This window comes from Osmerus mordax, chromosome 12, assembly GCF_038355195.1.
Source record: "Osmerus mordax isolate fOsmMor3 chromosome 12, fOsmMor3.pri, whole genome shotgun sequence".
Taxonomy (NCBI): Eukaryota; Metazoa; Chordata; class Actinopteri; order Osmeriformes; family Osmeridae; genus Osmerus; species Osmerus mordax.
This window is the reverse complement of record NC_090061.1, coordinates 12,257,618-12,283,826: the sequence shown is the minus strand read 5'-3', so window position 1 is coordinate 12,283,826 and position 26,209 is coordinate 12,257,618. Positions and strand designations below refer to the sequence as shown.

At 42.1% G+C, this 26,209-nt stretch overlaps 2 protein-coding genes across 2 annotated transcripts; one reads left to right on the top strand and one right to left on the bottom strand.

Annotated features, from left to right (window-relative positions):
* Positions 1–3,967: 3,967 nt before the first annotated feature.
* rnf44 (ring finger protein 44) lies at positions 3,968–9,878 on the bottom strand. Its single transcript, XM_067247954.1, has 11 exons — positions 9,791–9,878; positions 7,208–7,401; positions 6,863–7,094; positions 6,551–6,670; positions 5,830–6,003; positions 5,541–5,702; positions 5,257–5,372; positions 4,959–5,046; positions 4,685–4,806; positions 4,478–4,577; positions 3,968–4,384 (listed from the first exon to the last, which is right to left on the bottom strand). Exons 2-11 carry the CDS (start codon positions 7,312–7,314, stop codon positions 4,322–4,324), a joined length of 1,284 nt encoding a protein of 427 aa, XP_067104055.1. The 5' UTR covers positions 7,315–7,401; positions 9,791–9,878; the 3' UTR covers positions 3,968–4,321.
* A 2,963-nt stretch (positions 9,879–12,841) lies between these two features.
* cdhr2 (cadherin related family member 2) lies at positions 12,842–24,223 on the top strand. Its single transcript, XM_067247614.1, has 31 exons — positions 12,842–12,852; positions 13,616–13,690; positions 13,952–14,017; positions 14,118–14,257; positions 14,353–14,406; positions 14,504–14,593; positions 14,957–15,046; positions 15,129–15,248; positions 15,432–15,575; positions 15,840–15,915; positions 15,997–16,115; positions 16,206–16,415; positions 16,534–16,689; positions 17,256–17,420; positions 17,576–17,637; positions 17,728–17,983; positions 18,392–18,631; positions 18,833–18,902; positions 19,033–19,626; positions 19,780–19,851; positions 20,142–20,191; positions 20,274–20,425; positions 20,580–20,676; positions 21,017–21,105; positions 21,381–21,449; positions 21,889–22,024; positions 22,266–22,387; positions 22,484–22,600; positions 22,740–22,823; positions 23,368–23,419; positions 23,546–24,223. The coding sequence occupies exons 2-31, from the start codon at positions 13,633–13,635 to the stop codon at positions 23,690–23,692; spliced, it is 3,897 nt and encodes a 1,298-aa protein (XP_067103715.1). The 5' UTR covers positions 12,842–12,852; positions 13,616–13,632; the 3' UTR covers positions 23,693–24,223.
* Positions 24,224–26,209: the final 1,986 nt, after the last annotated feature.

Genomic DNA, 26,209 nt, shown 5'->3' with positions numbered 1-26,209 from the left:
ATAACAAAGCCACATAAGCCAGATGTGTAATATGGAGTAGTGTAATACTGGGCCTTCTAAACAGTCCAGTATGGAGCTTTCTTCAGAGTAGTGTCCTCTCAGGGAAGCTTCCTTTTCACTCCATAATCACTGACATGCAGAGATACTCGTTTTAAGGTGGAATACAATGTTTACTGATGGTTATAAATTCTGTGACTTTGTAAGTAAAACTCGGCAGTGATAAGTGAAACTAGACAGTGGCAGTTATGTTGGTATATACGTCATACATTTATTAGTGAACAACCCTCTCAAATCAGCCACAACAATTAAAAAAAATATGATTGCACTACTCGATAAAGCAGAACTAGCAACTTTCATTTAAAAAAAGTACAAATCTTAAAAATTTCAATCAGTATACAGATGTATATATAATACACTATAACTAGTTAGAATTATGTTGAATGCTACAAACAATAGGATTCCAATGGAATGAAAAAACTCTAGCATTAATAAAGAACCATTTTCCTATATATAATATATATTAGCTTTGTTTTTTGTTTTTATCTTCCCCAAATACAAACATGGCAAAATGAGGTAACTGTAAATGTGCAAGTACCAAAGCAAAATATCTTCCTAACACACAGAACACATGCCCCGGCCCTGTTAGCAGGTGGCTAGCCAGTAAATCAGGATAAGACTATTAGGGGCCAGGGAAAGTAGGAACAGTATACCAGTATACAAACCACTATCCCACCACAGCAAAAAAAGAAATAAACACAAAATAATAAAAGAATCATTGGTATCTACGGAGCAATCAATAAATCACAAATCCTAAAATAACTGGTTTTAACTGCTTATTGGAACACGATTATTTGCACCACACAAGCTGTGAGATAATTCAATAATTGGGCAACAGAAAGACTACAAGACTCTATTTCATTTGTTCTTTTTTAATTTTGGTTATTACTAGATATTGCCAATCCCCTCCGAACCCTTGAGTGCTGTTTTTCTGAATAGGATGTCTAGATGTTAAAAGTACATTTTACAATATTAACAGTTAGAACAAGAGGTTACTAGGCAGGTGCAGATTAGCAATACTGAAATATGTATGACAACCTTTTTTTTCGAGATTTTTTTTTATTATTCCCTTAAAATATGATTGTAACCGACCATGTTCAGGGGTATAAGTACAACATGCTTCAAGAATACATAAGATCCATTGCAAACTATTGCATTCCTGCAAGTGACAGTATAATACCTAAACGGAACATCTAGCACCATTTCACTATATGGCTTTTAATTAACTACAGTTGTTTCAAAGCGTGAAGGCTAATTTTCAGTCTCTGTGGCAATAACAGTAACACAAATATACTCTTAAATCCCAGTTTCTTCCTAGTTTACAAGTTCAGGCATTATTCTTGTTTTTTCCTTATAAAATTAACTTAGCGTAATAAAATCTTGTAGTCATTCAGTTCGATTACAAATGTGTGCAGTACAATGCATGGCAGTAATCAGCTGAGCAGTAAGATCCAAACCCCCGAACCCAAAGCCAACTAGAGCTAAACACCAGCTGGGAGCTGGTCAGACATGCAAGAATATTGTGCACCAATAAATAGGTCCGAACCCATTTCTAGATATCTTTCACTGAAAATACACACTTTTATTTGACTTTTTTTTTTCTTTTTCATGCAAACACCTTGAGTAGTTTGGAAGAGGTTTAGGTAGGATAGTGTGCGCCATGGCACATTTAAAACGGGATCACAACCGCTATGTCAGAACATGTGGTTCAAGTACAAGAACACAAACAAAATGTTTAACAGGTTTGAATAATACACTTGTAATGGTTTGCAGTGTACACATTGCCTCTTTTCTGCCAATAGTCATAACTTCTCTATTTTCAACTCTTTTTCTTCTTCTAGCATGCCTGTCTTTAAATGATGTAATATCCACCACATCTGGCAAAATTGGTATTAGTTAAATTGATTACATTAAAATATCTATGGCCTGAGGAAAACAGCCAGATGTAAATACACCCCTTTCATGGCATCCTTTCCACTGTAAATTGACTGTTTTCCTTTTTTCATATATACTGAGAGGCCCTGAGTGCTTTTATATATTTTTTTCAAACTCACAATATATGCCAGTGAACAGATATGTACACATAGATTATTTCTCAAAGCTGTGGGTTTAACTAATTTTAAAATGGCTTTTTTTTCTTAAGGTGGCACAAACGTCACAAAGAGACTCACATTCGCTATAAAACATGGCAAGGTCCCTTTACACAAGAAAGCAAGTCTCTGACCCAAGGGTTGCCTCATCAGTGCTTATTGGGGCAGGAATAGAAAGGAGTCTCCTACTTATACAACACATAGGAAAACACCCCAGATTAACATGGCGACTCCCCCCCCCCCCCTGAACTAGATTCAGTTTTGGAAGCCTGACCAAGATAAGCCATGAGCTGGATGTACAACAGTGTATTACACTACAAAACACTCAAGCTCCCACTTTGTCACTTGAATCCCTTCCTGATCACCATAGTTACAGTCAGCTGGCATGAGCAGGAGTGCCGCCCGGGATTTTTAAAAGGAGTTTCAACATTCTTATGTCTTCAAAACAAGACGATTATCTAAAAACCATTCACACTGAAGCTATGCCGAAGCTTATCTTTTAAAACACCTTTACCATAGCCTAAGACCTGACCAATTTGCCAGAATAAAACACATACCATACACAATGTTAGTGCTCTAATATCCTTCACTCTGTTCTCGCTAAAAGATAATCAATAAATAACACCATTTAAAACCAGACTCAGAACACGTGGAAAGTGTTTTTTTTTCTTTGTTTTTTTCTTTAAGATTAGTAATAGGTTTGTGCTTGTCAAGGTCTTGAAGGCAGGTCTGAAATATCGAAGAGTATATATATATGTATATATATATTGAATATTTGGCTCACAAACAAAGAAAAAAGCCTGGTCTTCCAAAAACAGGAAGCAAATGTTCACTTTAAAACTAGTCACTCATTGCACATATTGCTTCTGCACATACCAACCACCCTCCACCCCCAAGTCTTCCAACAGCGATCTGCAGGGTAACTTATTTTCCTCACCAATACAAAGGTGAAAACACATGCTCACCTTGAGTCCTGGATCCCTCTGGCTAAGCTAGCAGTCATTTTTTTGTTTGCTAGTTGTTTTTTCTCCATAATCTGATAAATATGGTGGCAATGCTTGGTTAAAATATTGCTAGTCTGAATCAACAGTCCATGCAAATCCTACTGTGCTGCCCTGAATCCAGTGGTCATACAATGCATTGTCTCTATGGACAGGAAAACACACGCACACACACACACACACACGACAGGGGGACAATGAGGAGGTGGATGTGGCACTTGTAGTGAGGTTTGATGACCCCAGAAAGAGGGGTACTGTCCCCTCCTCTTCAGGGCCAAACTGAGGGAGGACTCCCATCAACATCTCCACCCTTCCCATCCCTCCATCCAAGGTTTCGTTTGGGAACGTGTAGAGAGGGAGGGGAGAAAACTGAAACCACCATGCATGTCCATCCTGTGCAGTCCATAACCTCAGGCTTAAGAGAAGCAGTACTACGAACCAGAGCAAGTCATACCTTCACAAAAGCATTCGCAGATAAAAAAAAAAAAAAAAAAAAGGATAGAACTATTGAAATCATCAATACATTATTGCGAAACATACATTATTAACAAGTCACTTGGCCTGTCTCCTACGCAAACATGCATCCATGAAGGTCTGGATTCTCCTCCAGCCAGTGGAATGGCCCAGTTTCCTACAGCCATGGTGAAGTATTCCTATTATTTGTCTGCTAATTGCACAATGTGTCCAGCCCACATCAGGCCCAAACCTCACACCACCATCATAACAACTCCCATCAATCATGAAGAGCAATCAAAACCACCACATAAAAAAAGGAACCTTATAACCCCCCCACCCCACCCCCAAAAAATGTAAACGGAAATAAAAACACATCATAGGTAAAATCTTTGGAATCTGCAACACAGGGGGCAGAATAGGAGGAGGATGGCCACCCCAGGACTGGAGCTGTGCAGCTTCAGCAGACAGGAGCTCTCAGGAGACAATGAAGCACAGCAGAGGTACAGTACAACAAGCTCCAAGCACAATCCTAGATTGCTTATAGTTGAGGTGGGGCAAGAGTGGTGGGATCGGGTGGCTTCTCTTTTTCTCGTTGTGTTTATTTTGTTTGTTTGTTTTTCGCCGGAGGACCACAGGTGAGGTGGGCAGGCGCGCACCGGGCTTGTGACAACTCTCTGGTTGGGTGTGGCTTGTTCATCAAGCGCTCGGAGCCCGGACTCACTCGGCCTCGCGGTGCACCTCGGACGCGTCCGCTCGGCAGATTGGACAGGTGCGGTTGGTCTGGAAGGCAAGGTCATCCAGGTGAGCCTCGTGACAGCACCCGGTGGAGCGGAGTGGGGTGTGTCTGTGTGTGAGAGGGGGGAGTCTGCTTACCTTTAACCATTTGTCGACACACTTGGCGTGGAACTCGTGGTTGCACGGTAACACCCGGAGTAGCTGCCTACACTCAAAGTCGCTAAAGCACACAACACACCTGAGACACACACACACACAGGGAGAGAGAAGGACCAATGATATAGCACTGTGACAACTATGATATCAGGGTAGCATGTTGGGAGTGGGAGACTTAGCGGGGCTCACAGCGTTTGTTCAGACTGATGGTTCTCCAAATTAAGCCTGTAGGACGGAAGCTGCTCGATGTCGGCCTTGGTGAGTCCGCGAGGCTTGGCTTCCCCGAGCCGCTCGGCCAGGTTCAGTAGTGCCTGGGGGAGAAAACGCAGGTTAGGACGAGCCCCAACCACATGCCAATACACAGCATAACCCCAGAGCCCCAACATGCAGCTTTTCAGCTCTCTGAACATTCCAGAAGTGCACGAGGAGGAGCAAAGGAGTGGAGATGTGTGGCCTAATGTACCTCATAGTTCTCCATCTCCACATCGTCCACGTCCAGGTCCAGGCTGATGGCTGGACCCACAGCAGTAGGAGGCACAGGAAGCATCGACCTGAGGGAGGACAGAACAGTGAAACACCACTCACACAGAAGGCTCTTCATAAGAGCAACGCACGGCTCGCAATCTGGCAGAACCCTGTTGATGTGGGGTTAAGTTCACAGACTTTACCTGTGGCTCCAAATGCACTACTGCATGGTTCTACTGTCAAGGGTGGACATTTGGCACAAGTTGTTACGTGTGTTTGTGGGATGAAGTACTTACAGGAAGTAGGGCAGAAAGCCGGGGTAGTAGGGCGGAGGGGGCGGGGGAGGGGGCAGAGGTTGCTGTAACCGATATCTCTGGCCACTCACTCGTCGGGGCAGCATGTGAGGATATGGCTGAGGACAGACAATTGCATCAATTCGAAGGAATCCACTATAGATTTGACTGGTTGTTGCTGTTACTAGGTGCTTCCAGCTAGACCAACAGACATTCCTTTACAAATATATACCGGAGCCAAACAGCATCCACTGTAATGAGTCAAACATAAAGTAAAGGGGTCTCACCACTCCGAAGGGCAGCTCCTGGTGCAGGGGTTCTTGGGGGAGATACTGGAGAGGCAAGGAGGGAGGCATTGCTGGTGGGTGATGGGAGGGAGGGTAAGAGAAGGTCCCTATCGGGTGCTGGTCCCCTCGGAGCTCCACGTCATTCTCTCCCCTCTGGAGAGGCTGACGAGAGACACACACACAGCGTTTAGACTGAGCACTGCCACAGCTGGATATTAACCCCACGTTCTACAGAGTGCTGGGGTCCTCCCGGTGTTGTGTGTGTCTGTGTCCAGGTCGCTGTACTTACCATGCGTGGGTGCTGAGGTTGTAAATGGAGAAACTGGCTCAGAGGAGTAAGGTGTGGTGGCTGGTGGGGGGGTACGGGGGGGCTAGGGTGCAGTATAAAATGCTCACTGGAGATCAGGGGTGGGAAGGCTTGGTAAGACACTGGCAAATGCTGCATTGTGCATGCTTGGATGAGCTGGAGAGAACAGGGGGGGGGGGGGGGGGGGGGGGGGGGCAAACAAGAAGAAAACCACAAAAAAAATACTGTTCATTAATAGAGTTGAGGGCCAACCAACATGGAAGCCAGGAACATACTACTTTCCCCTAAACTCTCTAAGCCAGTTGAATACACATATGGCTATTATCAAGCTCTCCGAACATTGCATGGCAGGTGCAAGCATGTGGTAAAGCATTATGCATCACAAAACACAGAAATACAGGACATGTTGTTAGGCCAGCGAAATGATGGTTCACCTTTCAAACTTCCCACTGACAACAATGCATAAAGCATAAAGCCATCCCAAAATGAATAACCCTCTACACAGCATGAAGCACGGCATGTTGACTCAGGCTAAACAAAGTAGCTGAAAGTAGCTACTACTTGTCCCTAAGGGCAGCTGATAGTGAGGCGCTGGGGTGGGATGGTACGCTATGTGGACGCCCCTGACATTCACGCTCTTCCTTTTCAAACTCACTGGAGGAGGAAGGCAGCAGAGCAGAGAGAGCTGTCCGCTGAACATTACCGAGCATGCTGGGAGCTGCTGAGCGTTGCACCCTGGGATTGGCTGCCCGGTGTGGATGGGGAAACCGTGGGTTGTCACCGTGGTAACTGTGTAAGATATCGGGACAGATCCTTGGTGCATCTTCGAGGAAGAAGAAAGAGGATAAAGTTATTGGAGGATGAGGCACAAAACAAAATGACTATGCATACAATGTATTGAGGGAAAGCCCAGTGTCTCCAAGTCTCTTTGACCCAGCACAGATTTGGGGGGGAATTCTAAGTCTTTTGAAAGAATGATTGCCCCCTGCTTCCGTTGCTTCCTGCTTTCGGTTACCTGCTCGTGTAGATCCACCATGATGGGGTTCTGCTGAGGGGGGGGTGCGGCAGGGTGAAGCATGCGTGGTGGTGCGCTGGTGTGGCTGTACTGACTGGAGTCATCTATAGGAACCTGCTGATGTTGCTGCTGCTGCTGGGAGAAGAGTGAGTGGTGGAAGTTCTCATCCTGGAGCAAGGAACTGTGAAGTACAGGTCTGTCTCGTCTTCCCCACTGTTGTCTCACTGGCGGGCTGGGAGAGATGCAACACTCCTCGATTAGCATAATTGATGGGTGGCGTTTATTATTAGCATGGTTGCTGGTTCTTAAGAAGTGTGTGCTGCTCGCCTTTAGCCAAATATTCACCTTCTCCTGAGATGCACGGGGGTGTTGCAGGGGTCTCCAAGGAACCGCCTCTGGTTTAAGGGGGCTGTGGGTGGCCGCCTATTCACTGCTATTTCCCATGGTCGCATTGGTGACGTCGTGGAGACGAGTCACGCGCTAGAAAAGGAGACCAGTGGCGCTGGAGGCACTTCTGTTTGGTAACCGATTGTCTTAACCTTGTAAAATGAGGAAAACTACGTTACAACATTGAATAGCATATTTACAGTAATTTATCATCAACAATGTGCGATCTTCTCATTTATTTAGTAGAGAATTAAATTCACCATTTACTTGGTGCTGTCTAAGGAAAACACGGATTTCTGTTGAAGTCATTACAAGCAAATTCACAAAAGGGGGCGCTGTGGTCAAATTAAACAAAAACAAGGAGGGCCATGTGCTCGGGGAAGAAACAAAGCAAGCAACAACAAAGGATGAAGAATATTAACGTTAGCTAGATTGGCTATCTAGTTAGCTCGCCACATAACGTATAGACACATGTTCTGCATAGCAAATCATAGTAAACCCTTCCACTTCTATTTTCACGTTATGTGCGAAACAAGTTATCCACTTAGCTATATGGCCTATAAGCAAAGTGAACTATTAGCTAGCTATCTGCCCAGCGGTGAATTTAATGTTGCTTCCACTGGCGACAACCACACGCAGAACGCTGGCTGGCAAGCTGCCATTGTGTTTAATTTAAAGGTAGCTCTAGTTAGTAGTTAATAAATACGTTTTTAGAATCAGCAAGTAAACTAACGTTAACTACTACTACGAAAATTGCAAGCCAGCTAGCCTACAGTACAGTATGTGGCTCTCGTCTTCCAGCTACCAGTACCAGCTAGACATTAACAGCTGGCCATTACTAGTAATCAGCAACAATAAGCCAACTTCAGCTACCTACACTTGAGAGATGAGATCGAAGTGTTGTTTTGCAATTGCCTCTTTATCCACTGTGTCTTGGAGTTTCAGTTGCGGAGACTGACAGGCAGAGGTGGAGTGGATACTTGTCCGATGTGCTAGCTTATTTAGCTAGCACTACAGTAGCTAGGAAGACGGAGCGAGCAAGTCTATTCTAATGACAGAGCTAGCCTAACATTAGCGTTCACTAGCTATTTGTTTACATAGACTTCCGTCCTATTAGTTGGCAAATTATTAAGTCAGCTTTTTTCAAGCTATGTAATAGCTTTCTTCCAGTTAACAAATAAATGTTAACGTTACTTTTCAGAATTAGTAAATGTTCATACATTCCGATAACTATTTAATTGGCAACATTCCTACGCGCGTGTGGTCACTAAAAGTAAACTGCATTGTTGTGATGAAGCCACTCCTCCTCTATCCAACTACTGCGCACAACCAATCACAAGGCAGCCACCAGCCCAACACAACTTGGCTATGAAGTATCTAAACAAAACTTTACAATATATTTTTTATATCTCACATCTAAAACCATTGGTTTCAATCACCATAATTGACGGGGCAATAACCCATGCAACACATGCTTTTCTAGAGACTTGCCTATACGGGTTAATGTGCAACAATAAGATTACGCTGTGATACAAATAAAACATAATCCAATATGCCTATACAAATATTGCAATTTAATATATGATAATTACATATTTATAAATACATATGCTACTCATATGGTATGGTAGCCTACCTATGGTACTCATATTTAGTTTGTGAACGTTTTAAAATGTTTATAGGCCTACATGTTGTGTGATGTGATAATATGAACATATTCCCCTTAATTGTGCAAATAGAATTCATTAAAAATACTACAGACTACAGTTTCCGTTCCATTTGTGTAGGCCTAGTCTTCATATTAGTTATGTTTAATTCTAAGTTATGTCACCCAGGGTCTGCGGTACGAATAGGCTACTGTAGTTACATGCAACATAAACTTGATAACCTAGCCAAACCTCTATGGATCCACCAAATAAACAGCACTCGTTCGTCTCGGTAAAGCATGGGTTTTGTTATAAGTGACTAGTCTTAACCCACATTGCACTTATTGAAGAAAAGGGTTGTCTTTCTAAAGCATTATTACATGCGTATCCGTTTCATAGGTTCGCTACACTGGGTGAACGGTTATTCAAAGATTAAGGATGTGAGGATGTAAGGGAATCGGTTTTACAACTTTCCATTCTTCGTGAATGTTTTCACAATCACAATCAAATCATCATTATTGTGCACCTGCATGAGGCCTGACCATGTTCTTCACTGCAGAGCATCACTGCAATGAGGCAGACCGAAAACACTGGGACATTTTGTCTCGTGAAAATCTTTAGGCCTTGCCATAAATGTGGGCCTGTAGCCTACATCAGACAGTATCTGAAGATTGATGATTATAAAGAGCAAGGGGCTACTTTCTACTCAGCGCTGAATGTAAACATAACGTCGCTCTCAAGCAAGCTGCAAAACAAGGAGGGGCTGGAAAGACATGGGGAAAAGACGAACAGCAAATCCCAGCGCGTAGCTCCTGGAATAACTGAGAACAAGCTATCAGACACTGAAAAGCTACGAATCCTGTAGAGAGGGAGAAAAAGAGTCCCGCTTCGTTACCTGATTGTTAGTAAGAAAGCATTTGATTCACTGATATTTCCCCTTGTAATCCTTCACATCTCGTTCATATATTCGGTGCGGCATTGTCGTCAGCTGTTCAAGTATGGAACATTCGGTGGGTTTCACCATTATTGTAAAGAAAGGTACAAACATGAGACTTGCTACTTCAAAAACATATTTAAAGAAAATATTACATTGTACTTCACGATAGCAAGTGCATGTGATATTAGCTACCTACTCTAGACGATTGTTTATAACTGGTAAAGCAACCGGACACTTGTTTGGAGTTTCGGCAGGAAAACGTTGTACCCCCATTTAGCTGTTATTGTGAGAGAGCGCTTCATCCTGTCAATTTTACCGTAATGACTGTATTAGGGTGATAACAGCGCCACAATGTCATGTACAAGCAGATCGCAGATTATCAGAGGACATTCACTTTATTTTCTATATCGTTGTCAAAAAACCTATAGTAGCTTAATTGTCTTGTTATTTCACGTAGCCTATTTGCTATTTTCCCAATCAGATCAATCTATTATTATATTTTGTCCTATTTTTACAATTCAATCCAGTTTCGTCACAGACATTTCATACAATTAAAAGAAATGCAACAAAATACAGCACATGGAAAAAATGAATCAGTTGTTGGTTATTTGGATTAAGAATAATAATTAAAAAAACGAATCAAAGGTGGCTTTGCTTCCCTCTAGCGGGAATGTTTTAAACTTTTCTTTGAAAAAAAGGTGATCTGCCTTTATATCAGATGTTAAAAGTATACCATTTGAAATGTCACCTCCACTTAACCTGAAATGAGCTGCTTGTATAGGCCTACAATAAATAGTATAATAAAATGATTCCTCAGTTTCCATCAGTTACACCTGTCCCCTCCCATCATATATCTGAGATAGGCTGGTGTTGGCAACAGAAGCCATGACATCTCTATTTTACAGTAGTTGGAGACATGCATAAAACAACCAAGTAGCAACTTAAATGAGAAGATAATATCACAGTGGAGGGATGACAACAGTTCTGAAAGTCTGTTTGGTATAGACCTTTTTGTATATACAGTATACAGATAAAAAAACAAACACCAACAGAAAATCTGAGAATCCCCAAAATAATGATGTGTGTGTATTTGGGGGAAAGTAGTTTGATTACTGTTTAAAAGTGAACCAAATATTAAATGATGATGTCACTACAGGAGTGGTTCACAGGCTGTAATTATGATTTGTATAAGTGGGTCTTATGGTGTGGACCTTTGGTCTGCAGAATGGCGGGTGACTGTTGCCTGTCATAAAATGACAGCAGTAAAGAAAACAACAGTGATGTTGCCTGTCTTTTGGCTCAGGAATAGATATTACCACAAAGCTTCAAATGGCACGGCTTATACATTTGACAAAACAGCTGGAAATCACATCTTGGTCAATGAAGTCGGTATATATATTGTTTTTTTGAGTCTTTGTTTCTGTTTACTGGAAACTTAGTGTTTACTGCCACCCATGTTCACACTGAGGGGAGTGTCAGAATGTGTCAGGAGCCAAAGTCTTATAGGATAAGATTAGACATGACAGTATTGGCAGTTCCTCTAAAACACTATAAGATCAGAATGGGTTTGTTAGCAATGGGGTAGCAGGTCACAATCTTTCCCAACATTTTGACATTGCATGCCTTGTTTTTTAAATTTTACATATTGACCTGTGGTTGACATTTTTGGGGTGATATGTTTTGGTATTACCCAGTACCTGGTACGTATTTCCTGTAGTTGTTGAGCGAGCCACATTACAGGAGGATGATCTCTCCCAAAGCGTCAACAAACAAACTTATTTGCTCTAAGCTCCTCTCAAAGCCATTAGTCTTCTTAATAGAATAATTGACCTATAAGTACAAGTGGACTGCATGGTACTTAGCATCATCTCTAGAATTTGGTCCCTCAGGTCAACAGTTTTCCCTTGACCTGCAAAGTTATTTTCTCTCATTAAACTCTGGTAATTTAAACTCCTCCAACTATTTAAATGTTTCATTTTTAATTTGGAGACATCTCATTTGTCGGAATAGAGCGAATTTATTAGTGTGCACCCACACAATACATTTACTTTGTTGCAATTAATCAGAAATTGTGTTAGTCCTCAGATTAGTCAAAGGTGGATACCTGTTTCTATAGTTGAACTGACTACTCTCTGAAGTAAACCGAGGGGTTCATCACCTAATATTGTCTCTGTTCAATACTGTACATTTGGTCTGGAGGCATTGTTGTCCTCCCTCGCCACAAAAAAATGTGTCCAGCATCGCTTTTGTTTCAAAGGGAATTTCTGGCAATGAGCAGAGGACAGTGCACAGGAAAATCCTTTGTGTGGTTCATGTTAATTATGAGGAGAGGTGAAAGAGGGGAAGGGGGTTTAAGGGGGAAAGCTCATTAGTATGGTAGGAGGGTCTTTACCAATTGAGAGAGAGATAGTGGCCTGCTGGTTGGTAACCATTCAGTCTGTAGGATTTTTTATGACCCATTATGTTCTCAAACTGGACGTAAACACCACCCAGGGACAATGGAAACATCTCTTCAGACAAAAGAGGACTCCTACTCCTCCTGGTGCACTGGTATGTGCCTGGACTATGGACCAGGGTGACATGACATGGCAAACAGACGCCTAGTGTCTTAGTAAAGGGTTATGAGTAGGCCTTCATCTCCTCCCTGTACACCCATGGATACCTTTGAAATCAAGGGTGATTTGTGTGCACAGAGAAGTGGTAAATGCTCATTTTCCATAGTGTGAAAGTAACGTTAGTAGAAGGTTTGTGTTAACATGACTTTAACTGCTAGTAAGTATTGCCATGTCTGCGATGAACACCGATTTAGGAACAGAGATCTCATGTTAACTAATCAGCTTTGGCGTGGATGTACACACACTGTGAGAGGAAATGTGCTGTGCTGTACCGTCATTGTATGTGTGTGTTAATCATTCACATTTACAGCCTAAGGACCACAATCTCCTGAGCAAGCAGCAACAGGCAAAGGTCTCATCGAGGCTCCTGAACTGTCCTATCATTCTGGGAGAAGCACCTGTCTGGTAGGTCTCAACACTGTCATCTAGGTTTTACTATTTGTGTTTCACTCTTAAGTAACTGTGACTTTTTGAATACCATGTCTGAGTGAATTGCTCCTCGGGTTAAGAGGTGGGTGTTTTGGTGGGGGTGGTGAAAGTTTTGAGAGTTATGAAGTATAGAATGATTTATTTATTCCATAAATAGATTGAATGGTTGGAAGCTACTTGATTTAAACATGATATTTTTTATATCATGTCAGAGGCAATATAAAAGCCATTTCTGAGGAAGGCTTTAATCAGAATAGTCTACGTATACTCATGGCTGTACTTCCAGATGCTCATGCTGAAACATATTATTTGTATTGTTGATTAGAAATAAGAATATCAGCGGTATGACTTATACATGGAAATATTTATTTAAGGCCTGGATTTGTTGCTGGGAAACCTAGTCAAATATTAACTCCCATATAGCAGACTTTATAGCTGATCTCTGTCATCCAGATTTACTGATACCACATTGACCTGACCGACATTCATTTTGTGGGAGAAGCTTTCATGTAGCATCTCAATGTTGAAGAGTTGAATATCAAACACACTAGTTTGTCTGTGAGTGGGCCCAACACATTTTCAAATCATGTTATCACTGTTCAGTGGGTTACCCACATAAATGTATTCCATATTTTACTTAAGTATGGTAATAGGCTTGACAAAGGATTCACACAGCTGTGATTCCCCTTGTGAAATGTTGTAATGCTAAAGTGAGATGTACACTGTATTGTTAACATAGGTATTTTTGCAGCGTCGATGGCACGGATGAAGGGAAGCATGTTTCTACTATGTGTGTCAGTCCTTCTCGCATGTGGTGAGTATACTTAATACACATTCTGTTAACATGTCAGTCAAATTCAGTGTGTTCATGACAGTAGATCACAATGTAATAGGAAACACAGTCAACTTATGATGCCTTGGGTACATTTAAGAGTCTTTTCTACTTATTTAAAAAAAAAATGATTTTTCCCATGGCGTTTCATGAACACAGGAATATTTTTACAGTGAAGGGATTGTTTCACAGAATAATGATGATTAGTCCTTTCTTATGCGTTTTTTTGTGCATTCTCAACAGCTCAAGCCAATGTCATTCCTGACATATCAATAACACCCATCAACTTAAGGGAAGACCTGGCTATAAGTATGTGTTTCTGCCCTTGACACTTGTCTGGAAACATCAGTTGGTACGGTGTTTATGTTTGCACTGCCACATCAAACATTTTCTCTGTTTCTCTCAACAGATGCTTTTGCATTTAAAATAGAAGCTACAGATGCAGATGGCGATCCCTTAACATACAGAATTCTAGGAGTAAATGCAATCTACTTCAATTGCGACTTAAACTCTGGGAACGTAACAATTCGGACCTCCCTGGACAGAGAAGTGGGTCTTCCTTGAATGGATAAGTTCTTATCTGAACCTTAACATTCATGTCAAAGTATAACATTCATTTTCTTTTGTTGTCGAATCTTCTGTAGAATGAAGACGTGTTCCCTATCGAAGTTGCTGTTTCAGATGGAGTAAACACAGATGTAAACACAATTCTTTTAACCATTGAAAGCTCCATATAACCCATTGAACACATACACATTTCTTTAACCTTGTCCTATATTACCTTGTTTCCTTTAGGAAGTAAAGGAGATCATTATAATTTTAGATGATGCCAATGACAACAGGCCCATATTTCAAAATGCACCATACAATACAGTAATCAGAGAGGTAAGTAAATACATGGATCTTTACCATGGTAACAGTGCATCGTTTTCCACTCACACTATTAAGTACTGTTTTATTGTCATTATAACATGTACTTAACATGTAAGCAAATTGTGTAAAAGCCTCGGATCACGTACAAATAAATGCAAAGCACCAGTCTTTCTCAGCCTCTTACTCGGTTGTAGTGAGGCTCTTTCCTATTGGTATATTACTATATTTATTAGTATTGTATTTGCAACATTCTAAATGATAGGAATGATTGACAATGTAATTACAAGTCCAGTACATGTTACTTCATATTAAAAGCATGTTTTGCTTGATAAGGTGACAGTATAACCTCCTGGAAATCTCCATGTGTGTTTCTAGGACACTGCTGTAGGCACGGTGCTGTTTAAAGTGACTGCCACTGATGACGACTTAGGTTCATCTGCCATTGTGTCATACAATATTGATGAAGTAAGTGATTATTGCTCAACTGGTCAAACTTATTTAGAACTCTGATATGTAAATGTCATATAATATTTGCTGTGTCCAATAGGTTGTCCCGAGTGGATCCATCCCATTTCAGATTGAAATCAGGACTGGAGAAGTCAAACTGGTTTCAAAATTGAATTACAACAGTCTAAGTACCTTCTACCAGTTAAAGATAAATGCCTCTGTAAGTAGGCTTCTGAAATCTGTCAGTTCAAACATTTTTTCATTTTACTAATGTAACTAACCCAGTATGTCATACAGTTTGAAACAATGTTATTAGATTATAATGATTTTAAATGTAATATAATTGGGAATTGTAAAAGACCATTATTTTTTGGACTATACATGATTGTATATTTCATAACAGGATGGTGGAGGAATTCTGAATGGTAATCATGTAGTCCAGTCCAGCATGGCCTTTGCCTTCATCACTGTGGAGGACGTTCCAGACCTCGACCCACAGTTTCTGAGCCTTCCTTACACAGCAGGGGTCCAGGAGCACTCCCCTGAGGTACGGCTCATCCTCAACACTGACTTCACCAGTGAATGACTTTGAGTAGCTGTAGATGGAATTTGTGGGTGGGCCTCGATTTGAAATCAAAATGCCATCTCTCCTCATTTCTTCTCTGACTATGGGAAAACAGTTGACTGTGAACTGAACACATTAGTGTTGCTGAATCCTAAGAAAACACAGCATTTGTTTCGATTGTACAGAACATGTTTTCCATCTCCTTCCAAGTCCTGTTTCTGAGGCCCTGTCTTGATTTTCTCCCAGGGGACGTCTGTGATTAGCGTGCGTGCCATTGATAGGGACACAGGCATCAATGATGATATCAGCTACAGCATTGAAAGTGAGATCTTTTTCACAATGTTTTCTGAAAGGCTTTCGGTTGGCTAGACTGTGATGGCTAATGCTGGTGTTTGCTTAACAGGTTCCAATGCAGCAGATTTGTTTGACATCTCAGAGACTGATGGAACCATAACTGTCAAAGGAGACATTGACCGTGAGGCTTTGCTTGACATCAATTACCAAGTAGTCCTTGTTGTGAAGGTGAAGTTAAACAATGATTCTTGATAATAGTATTGTATCTTGATTATATTATTGAATCTTCATCTACCATTTTAAACATTTGCATTCCAGGCCACTGAGGCTAATCCAAACATCCAAGGGTTCCGGGCCAACACCTCTGCTGAAGTTTCTATCTCCATCAGCGACATAAATGACAACAAGCCCCGGTTCTACAGCTGTGAGGTGGACACCTGCACTGAGACCAGCACTTTCACTGTTGATCTCCCGGAGCACTCCTCAGGGGCTGTACCCCTCACTATCACAGTCAAAGACCCGGATCAGGTCAGACTCAACACAGAAAAGACGTCTTCTATGTCACTGTCATCGCACATGCCTTCATTGAAAGGACATTTTTGCTTTTGTTCTCGCTTGATGCAAAACACCGACTGTGTTTCTACAGGGGACGAATGGCAGGTTCAAGCTATCGCTGGATGGAGCTGACAAGGAGGCTTTTGCCGTGACTCCTACAAACGGAATCTCAGAGGGTCAGATTCAGATTGTGATTCGGAACTCCCTGGCGGTGGACTATGAGAAGACGGCCTCCATGGTTCTCCAGGTACACGAGAGAGAAGAGTCATCGGATGTATTTAGTTTGATGACGCGACCAATCCTTATTTTACTCAATTAAATAACCACCATTCAGACATGCCTCCAATGATGTTTTCTGTGTTTAAAAATATTTGTTCCAAGTCGGTTGGAACTGAAATCAAAATAACTTCATCCAAATGGGCGTAGAGATATGAGACTGACTCTGCTATACAACAGGTGGTCAAAACAAATGAAGTGGTTTGATGTAGCCCAATGCCAGAATTATCCCCGCTTAACTGCGATAGGTATTACCAGGATAAGATGAGCAAAGCACTTGAGATCCATTCTACCTGAGGTAATTAGGGAGGTTAAGAGGAAAATGTTGCATGCTTCACACTAGGGGATTCCTACACCACAGTGGAGATGTACTGTAGGTCCAAAAGTAATGTCTGTGTTGTAACTTGACAGAATGACAGGCAATGTACAGTATATGTTACTGGCAAGACTGTGAAGCTGACACACTGTAACACATTCATGTGTTAATAGGATTATCGTGTCCAATCTTAAACCCCCAGCATGTTTTCATCTCTGCAGGTGATTGCCACAGACTCTGGAAACACCACTGACTGCTGCTCCACGGCAACCGTCACCATACAGATCCAAGACATCAACGACAACAACCCCTCATTTATGCAGGACACCTACAACCTGAATCTGCCTGAACACACCCCCAATGGAAACACCGTGGCCAACATAACAGTGAGTCCAAAATCACAACATCAGTGATTTATAAAGTAAAAATTCAATTTCATGTGTCGATTGCTATGTGGTCATATCCACCATTGGCCACATGTCCGCTGATTACAACCATTTTCAAAACGTGTTGATAAAGTTAGATTTTTTTTTTTGCACAGGCAGAGGATCCGGACACTATGGATGTTGACAATATTCTCTACAGACTTCTTCCAGATAGCATGTATGTAACCAATGCAAACATTTTTACATTTTGTACACAGAGTAGTACTAATCATTCTTAAAGGTTTGTTTCCCCATTTAATATTTTCAGATTGAAACGTTTCAACGTGGAACCAAAAACAGGGAGAATATTTGTGGTAAACAGTGATCTGATTGACCGTGAGGTAAACTCACTGTACTCTGCAACGTTGCAAGCAAGAGACCAGGCCAACAACACAGGGACCACAGTTCTGGAGATTACACTTACAGACATCAATGACCAGCCACCAATCATCAACAGAGATTTCTATAACGAATTTGTGAAAGAGGGACCAGGCAAAGATGGGGAGCTGGAGATTTCCATATTTGTAAGCATATGTTCTACTGTACCTAGCCTGCCATCGAAACAGTACTTTAGTCCTTTGAATTACAGGTTCCTTATGCGGTTTGTCTGTGTGAAAGAAACCTCAGGTAAAATAACTGTTGAAACCCTTTACATGTTGTAGTTCTAAGTTCCAAGAAATTCCGTAAGGGTTTTCAATTCTCCCGTAAATCCTCTTAAGGATTCTATGTAATGCATATCTATCTGAGAAAGTAGTTTCCATTTCTACATTGCCATGAGTGAGCAAATTTGGCATTTTTGTAGTTTCTTCAGCAATAATCTTTGACCGAGTTCAAGATTAGATAACTGCAGTGGTTTGTTATTTGGAGGTGACAGAGCTTCAGAATTAATGTTCTGGATGTTCATGCATGGCTCTGTTTTTAAACCATGTCAGGCTACTGATGCAGATGATGCAGACTTGCCCAACAGCCAGATCCAGTTTGATATTGTAAACAGTGAGTACAGTGATAACTTCACCATCGATCCCATCACCGGCGTACTGAAGAACAACGGATTGCTGGATCGGGAATCTATTGATCCAGACCTGAATGGGAAGATTGAGCTGAATGTGACAGCTACTGACCAGGGTGTGCCAGCACTGTCAACCTGGGTCAGAGTTCTCATCAATGTTGAGGTGAGTCCACCGAAGGACCACACTGCTCTGTGAAATGATCTATTGAATTTTCGTATATTCTAATATTGTGATGTCAATGGTGATCATGTTAAGAAGATGCAAAAAAGGTATAGCTTGTATGGTTTCTCTTGTGAAGTAACGATAGTAAAATGTCTATATTGAAACTTCAAGAGGTGTACACTCTTTTGCTTGGGATTTCAGGACATAAATGACAACTCTCCAATGTTTAATGAAACTTCATATGAATTCACAGTCGATGAAGGAATGAAAGGTACAGACTGATTCGTTTGTTGGAACCCAACATTTACATGTGTCTTTAACAAATGAACATCCGAAACCAGCCCCATGCTCTGGGAGCAGGCCAGAACTTGCCTGCTGAATCGGTTTCTTTCCATGAACAGGTGTGTTTGTTGGCTCTGTCCTGGCTGAGGATCACGACCAAACCAGGGAAAACAACCGGATCTCCTTCAGCATCCTCGACGGCAGCTTCGGCAGCTTCATCATCAAGACAGAAGCGCAGGCAGACGGAGTCTACAAAGGCAGCATTTTCGTCGATCCGGACGTCCAGCTGGACTACGAGAGCATCCACAAGTCCTACTCATTGCGGGTGAGGGCGGAAGACCTGGGCCTGCGTACAGCCACTGTGATGGTGGAGGTGATCGTGGATGACGTCAACGACGAGAGGCCCGTGTTCAAACCCTCCGTGCCCCTCAGCGTCAAAGAGAACACCACCTACGACGAGGCTTTGGGGCGGTTCAATGCGATGGACCCGGACACCAACCACTCTCTGGTGTACCAGCTGGTGTCCACCCAGTGTCGCTGCCTGGGTGTTCTGGGCCCCTGCAAGGAGGACTGGTTCACCCTGGAGCCCTCGGGGGAGATCATGCTCAGCGAGGACTTTGTGATTGACTACGAGAGCTGTCAGGAGGTGTTGATAGAAGCCCAGGTGGTGGATGTTTACACAGAGCAAGGAGACAACAGTAGCATCACTACTGGTCAGCCCGAGATTTGTTTATAGAGTAAAAAAAAAAGGAGGTGTTCATTGATATATATCCGTTCGCCATTTTTCTATTTATATGTACTGTTTACAACAAATGTATGAAGTTCTTTACATGCATGTATACACATACACTGTTCTTGTATTTCAGGAAACATGGTGGTCAATATTTTAGACATCAATGACAATGCCCCAGAGTTTATAGAATCAGACAGTGTTTCAGGTAAGTCATCTTACAACACCATTTTAGATTACCATGGTAATCCACCATTTATGGATTTAGGTGGAATTTCCATTTGTAATTTTGCAATTTATCAGACGTATGATGTATTTACTGTTTTACAATGACTGATTTATCAATTATAACTGTTTATCTTTTTTACTGTATATCTGTTTACACTTGACTAAAGTATAATTATTCAGTTTTTCTTTTAACTTTTTTAAACACATTAAACAACTGCATTTGGTATGTTGGGTTTCACAGTGTGTTAACCAAACCTTTTGGCCCTACAGTTATAGTGTCAGAGAGCGCTAACAAAGGCACCACGGTCGCAGAGGTTACTGTGAGTATATCTTTGAAACACGTTCATTGCATATCTGTCTTGCGGACTAGATATGAATTGAAGTTTCTCTTTCCCAAAACAGGCAACTGATCGGGATTCTGGAATCAATAAACAAATGACCTTCGAGGTAACAGATGTGAAATTCCTGGACTTGAACAATCAAATAACCCCCATGAGCAACCTTTTTGGAGCCCGCACAACACAGGAAGGGGACATCTTTGTTGGAATTATTCAGTAAGTGTCCATCAATACAAATACAATACCATATCATGAACATATGTTTAACGGATAAACGCCAACTGAGTAAGTCTTATGAAAGTCAGGAAAGACACAGCAAAGATACAGCAAAGCAACATGCGAGTGAATGACAACCATTTGAACCACACAGGTCTCTCCTGGCGCTTGACATTGAGCTTAGGGGGAAGTACTTGGTAACTGTGTCAGCTACTGACAGTGGGAAACTGTCCACTGACACCGTTTTAGAGGTGAGCTCCCCTGAGACACAGCTATGTTATGTGTCTCCTTATTCTCTTCCTATTTGGTCTTTTCCTTCATATCTGCCTACCTGTCACTCTCCCTCTCTCTCTCTCTCTCTCTCTCTCTCTCTCTCTCTCTCTCTCTCTCTCTCTCTCTCTCTCTCTCTGTCTCTCTCTCTGTCTGTGTCTCTTTCTCTCTCTCTCTCTCTCTCTCTCTCTCTCTCTCTCTCTCTCTCTCTCTCTCTCTCTCTCTCTCTCTCTCTCTCACACACACACACTCTTCTCTCTCACACACACACACATGTATATTTGCTCTCTCCCTGATAAGCTGCTTCTTTTTCTTTTCCAGATTTTCACAATTGATATATCTTTCAAGATCGAACTTCGATTCAGTACTTCGTTGGCTTATGTCAATGAAAACATCAACCCGATTAAGATGTGAGAATACAAGTTTTCCTCTTTAGACTGTCACATTACCTTACAGTACAGTACAATTTAAACACTAAGCATGCTAACTCAACCTTAGAGTGGTTGTGAACTATCCAAAAACGGTACTATGTATCTGTAAAAGGATACAACTCAAATTGATGCACTTTGTTCTGGTATTATAATGACTGTCTTTGTAAAAGCTTTTGCAATTCTGCTGACTGACTTCAACTGTGGATGAAGACCCCAATTTATATTTGTAATTTTGTTTTTTTGTTTTGTTTCAGCGCTCTCACAGCTGCCACAAAAGCAGCTGTTCAGGTGTTCACCATTAGGGAAGAGATAACCTCTTCAAGGTCTGTGTTCGAGGTTCAGGAAAATTGCACCTTTTTTACAATGAAGCTAAACAATATAACAAAAAAAAATCATTTAGTTGTACATCTTCTTCAGCTTGCTGAATTTTAAGATTTCCTCATTAAAGAATTGCTTGACAATCACAGTCATGATTAGGATTCTCCACCTGGTGGTGCTAACATCGACCCACTTGTGAATGAATGTATATGTATATGTATGTATGTCTGTCTGTCTGTCTGTCTGTCTGTCTGTCTGTCTGTCTGTCTGTCTGTTATGTATGTGTGTATGTATGTATGTGTGTGTGTGTGTGTGTGTGTGTGTGTGTGTGTGTGTGTGTGTGTGTGTGTGTGTGTGTGTGTGTGTGTGTGTGTGTGTGTGTGTGTGTGTGTGTATGTATGTATGTATGTATGTCTCCTGACAGTATGCTATATCTTTCTCCAGGGCTGCAGGGGACACTATCATGGAGGTGTATTTTGTGTATCCCAACGGGACTGCCCTTAGCTCTACCACTGTGGAAAACATGCTGTCTGTCCCTGAGCACGCAGCCATCCTCAGTCAGTATGGTCTCAAACACATAGTAAGCTCATAGATTCATAGCACTTCTCATTTCATTAGACATTCAGCCGATCCTTTACTCATAGTCCATCCTTGTTGATGGATAAACTCATAGATTTGAATGGCTTGATGTTTAAATGAGTCCAGAACACTGAACAGTGCCGGGTCTGCCTTAAGAAGAACCTGTCTGATCCTTCTGGTGTGACAGTGTGTGTGTGATGCCACTTCCTGTCTCAGCCTGTGTCCTTCCTGCCACATCTCAGGGGACAGGAGTCCAGGACGCCAAGAAGTTCGACCCGTTTCTCTTTGGCCTACTGGGCCTGGTGGCGGGCCTTATCATTGTCCTGGTTGTTTTGACAACATCCCTGGTGTGCACGCGAATGAGGTCAGTCAGACAGTCAGACCATCCGTCAGTCAGACAGTCAGCCACTTCTGACCTACATGCGACTGCTTTTCTAACTTACTGAGGGCTCTGTCCTAGCTACCAGACCAAGCTGAAGGCAGCGAAGGCCATGAAATCTGCTGCTGCCTTGTCTGCCAATGAGAACCAGAAGACTGGGCCTGTGGTCCCTGGAACCAACAAGTACACCATGGAGGGGTGAGGACAGAGATTCTAGCAGTTTAGGGTTAAGAACCTTCTAGAATCCTCTGTATCAGTATCCTACTGTATTCTACGGTGATGAGGATCATTATCACAACCTCAGTGTGTGGACCTGACTGTGTGTGTTTGTCACCAGAGCCAACCCCGTGCTCAACCTCAACCTAGATTCTACCACCGACCTGGGCTTCGACGAGGAGGCGACAAGTTCTGACAGAGTCAGGTACAAACTGCACAAGCACACACACACACAGACATACATACATACGTACATGCACACACACGTACACATTAACAAAAACACATAAACACATTCATATTTACAAACATACACTCACACACACACACAGGGAGAGAACTGCTTACATATTTACAGCCTGCATGCAGTGATTAAAACTGGCAGATCCACACCATGGTTATGGAGGTCGCTGAACGGGACACATTCCAGTTTGACATTCTGTCACAGTAAGACCCAACAGCATGGCTTCTGTGGTGAGATGGAGAACTGGCAGACACTAAGTGACTTTTCACCCAACCTCCATTTTGTTCCACACAGTTGTCCCTTCTGTGACCATGAGCAAAACCGTTTTCTTCTTCTTAAGGGAGCAATGCAATTTCAACGAATGTATCTACTTGTAATGATCTTGTATGCGATTCTTATGATTTATGATAGAATTGAAAACAAACCACAACATTACTGTAACGTGTAAAGCCTTCCTGTTTTTCTAATTGAGCCTTTTTTCCCCTCCTTTTTTTCCTCATGAAAGTCTCAATTCGTTGGACATGAGCTATTGTGAGCAGGACCCGATGCCTATGACGGTACAGCCTCATCACACATCTCTTTGTGTACACCCCCTGTCCATGATACCCACAATCCTTAGCAGCTGTGTGGATATGAAATGTCCATCTGTGTGAGACTGACCGTGTTTGTGTGTGTGTGCCCAGATTATAAAGGAGGAGGATGAGGACAACTATGTGCGGGACGATATTGAACCTCTAGGGGCAGCGTTGGCCGAGCGAGGAAAGAGGAGAGACACCGACAGTCCTCTCCTCACCTTCACCAACCCAGCCTTCAGCACTACCGACCTGTAACATAGTTACACAGTCAACAGACTGTGAACACTGGCAGGGATAAGCCACTCCACAATGAACTCTCTCAAAAAGACGGCTTTGCAATACTATTACATCTTAGTCTGTCTTTTTTATGAATTCACTTCAGGTTCTATGAAAATGATTTTGTCATTTATTTAGCATTTGCTCTGATTATTTTACAGCAATCTTGCATCACTAACTTATTGTACAACATTATTAGATTAATTGATTTGCCAAGCTGTCTTTTTGAAATAATAATTTCTCTTAACAATAACAGTCAAACTGTTGATGCAGTAAGAAGCAATTGAAAGGTTTAAAGTATTTTGCGGAAAGCAAACAAAATGAAAAGTTAAGCTGCACATGTGAGTTTCTTTATTGTTTTAAAAATGTCTGATACATTGAATACATTTTGATTTCCAGTGTCTTTTTTTATAATTGTCTTCTTCTTTTGGTCTTTTTTTGCATTGAAAAAAATAATAAACAAGCAAACATCTGGCACCATCTTGTAATGATACAAATGTTTAATTTAGTCTCTGTATTCGAATTTTGTGATAAATTACTTTTTGCTCTAAAAAGCAATTGGAATACAAGAATGAAATAAACATAACATTAAATGTATTTCCATTGTGTAAAAGATATATATATATATACAGACTGGCCAAACGTTCAGCAAAAGAGTGCTTATTTCTAAGATATTCCTGTTTTTGGGGCCTGAGACAGTTCTAAACGACCTTGCAAACCACTTTCCTGTGTTGAATTCGGTATAAAATTGGCCTAGATATCTATATATACATATTTGAATATATGTAGGGCAAGTGCAATTGAATAAACAGGTTTTCTCTACATGTGCATTTCCAAATTATTAACACATGAAACACCACAGAAAGATCCACACAGCTTAAACAGAAATGATGTACACATACAGGTATTAAGAATTATTTCACTTCACAATTAGCCAATCAGCCACAAGTGACCACAATAATAATAAATAAAATAAAAAACATAATGATTGTGTAACTTTGTTGTGATTGTTATTTCTCAAGAACATTACCATGATTGTTCGATTGCCAATAAACACCTTATAAAATGTATCTGTATCACAATAACACACTCACATTTTAGTATGAAACACAATAGCCACACACTGTACCAAAATGATTTGAAACAGGACATCTAAAATGCACTGTTTTGTGGCTAGAAGGTGCCTCTCATGTTTACACTGTGCATCATCAAACCCTCTCCAAAACATGACCTGATCTGACTGAGATTGTGAAAAGGTTGCCAGGTCTGTTCAGTGACAGATTGGCATTCTCCAGGAACGCACACACAAACACCCCTTAATCTCTTCAATACTAGATCTGTGAGGACTAAAGACTGAGTACTTCTTTGTCTACCTTTCAACAGGAAAGACATGATCGATGGACACGCAGCTGCATGCAAACTTTCAAAGCGCAATGAGAAGCATCTGAAATGAGAAAGTTCATTTCTGTAGCTCAAAGTAAGTGAAAACGTTTAGAAGAAACACAGATAAACACAATCAAATGAAGTCACCTTTCTGTCCCTGTCTGTCACTGTCTTTCTGAGTTCCTCATTTGAAGTCGATCAAACAAAGAGTTTTAAGTCGACTGCAATGAATGACCATGGCATTGTGCTCTTTGACGCTCTCAATCCTCCTCCCCGTCACGTGGACTGTACACTATTAAAAACGGATTGATTCTTCTCCTACCTTTGGTCAGACATCTTTCGAGTCAGCTAGCCTGAGCTGTAAACCTTCTCTTGAGATAGCGTGCTACACCTGCAGTCAGTTGTAATGACATGATCCCAGGAACTGGGTCTGAGGAGGAGGGTGTGTGACGATGCTGCTGGCCTGTGCTCTCCTCTCTCCTCAGAGTCACTCGGCGGCATGGGCTCTGGAGCAGCAGTGAGGCTGCTGCATGTTCTGCAACAGCAGGCGGAAAGGGTTGCGCCTCTGGCGGCCCCTCTTTGCCCCCCCCCTCCTCCCTGCCCTGCTTTTCCCCTCTCCCCCCTGGCCGGGGCCTCCGGCGGGAGGTGGCGTGGTGGGGAGGGGAGTGGCGGAGGGGCTGAGAGGGGGAGGGGGAGGCAGGGCGGAGGACGGCTGCTTTTTGTGTTTCTTCACCTGCTTCTCCAGGTGCTTCTGGATGGCCGAGCCCAACACGGCCACCTCCACCACGGCTCCGTACACCTCCCAGGTCATCCCCTTCTCGTCCCAGCACACCTCCTGCACCAGCTCCTCCGAGTTCTCCTCGGACTTCTGCTCTGCTGGCTTCTCTGATTTCTCCTGCTCTCCTCCTGGCTCTCCCTCTTTCTCTCCCGCTTTCTCGCCCACTTTCTCTCCCTCTTTCTCTCCTTCTTTCTCTTTCTCTTTCTCTCTCTCTTTCTCTCCCTCTTTCTCTCTCTCTTTCTCTCCCACTTTCTCTCCCTCTTTCTCTTTCTCGCTCTCTTTCTCTCCCTCTTTCTCTCCCTCTTTCTCTCTCTCTTTCTCTCTTTCTTTCTCTC

Excerpts from the sequence above, each read along its gene's own strand:
- rnf44 (XM_067247954.1), bottom strand. The coding sequence starts at position 7,314 with ATGCGACCATGGGAAATAGCAGTGAATAGGCGGCCACCCACAGCCCCC. Across the intron at positions 6,004-6,550 it reads AGCAGCTCCCAGCATGCTCG|CTCATCCAAGCATGCACAAT; the intron begins GTAATGTTCAGC and ends TGTTCTCTCCAG. Across the intron at positions 5,373-5,540 it reads AGGAGCTGCCCTTCGGAGTG|CCATATCCTCACATGCTGCC; the intron begins GTGAGACCCCTT and ends GTCTGTCCTCAG.
- cdhr2 (XM_067247614.1), top strand. The coding sequence starts at position 13,633 with ATGGCACGGATGAAGGGAAGCATGTTTCTACTATGTGTGTCAGTCCTT. Across the intron at positions 15,047-15,128 it reads TGTCATACAATATTGATGAA|GTTGTCCCGAGTGGATCCAT; the intron begins GTAAGTGATTAT and ends TGTGTCCAATAG. Across the intron at positions 23,420-23,545 it reads AGGACCCGATGCCTATGACG|ATTATAAAGGAGGAGGATGA; the intron begins GTACAGCCTCAT and ends GTGTGTGCCCAG.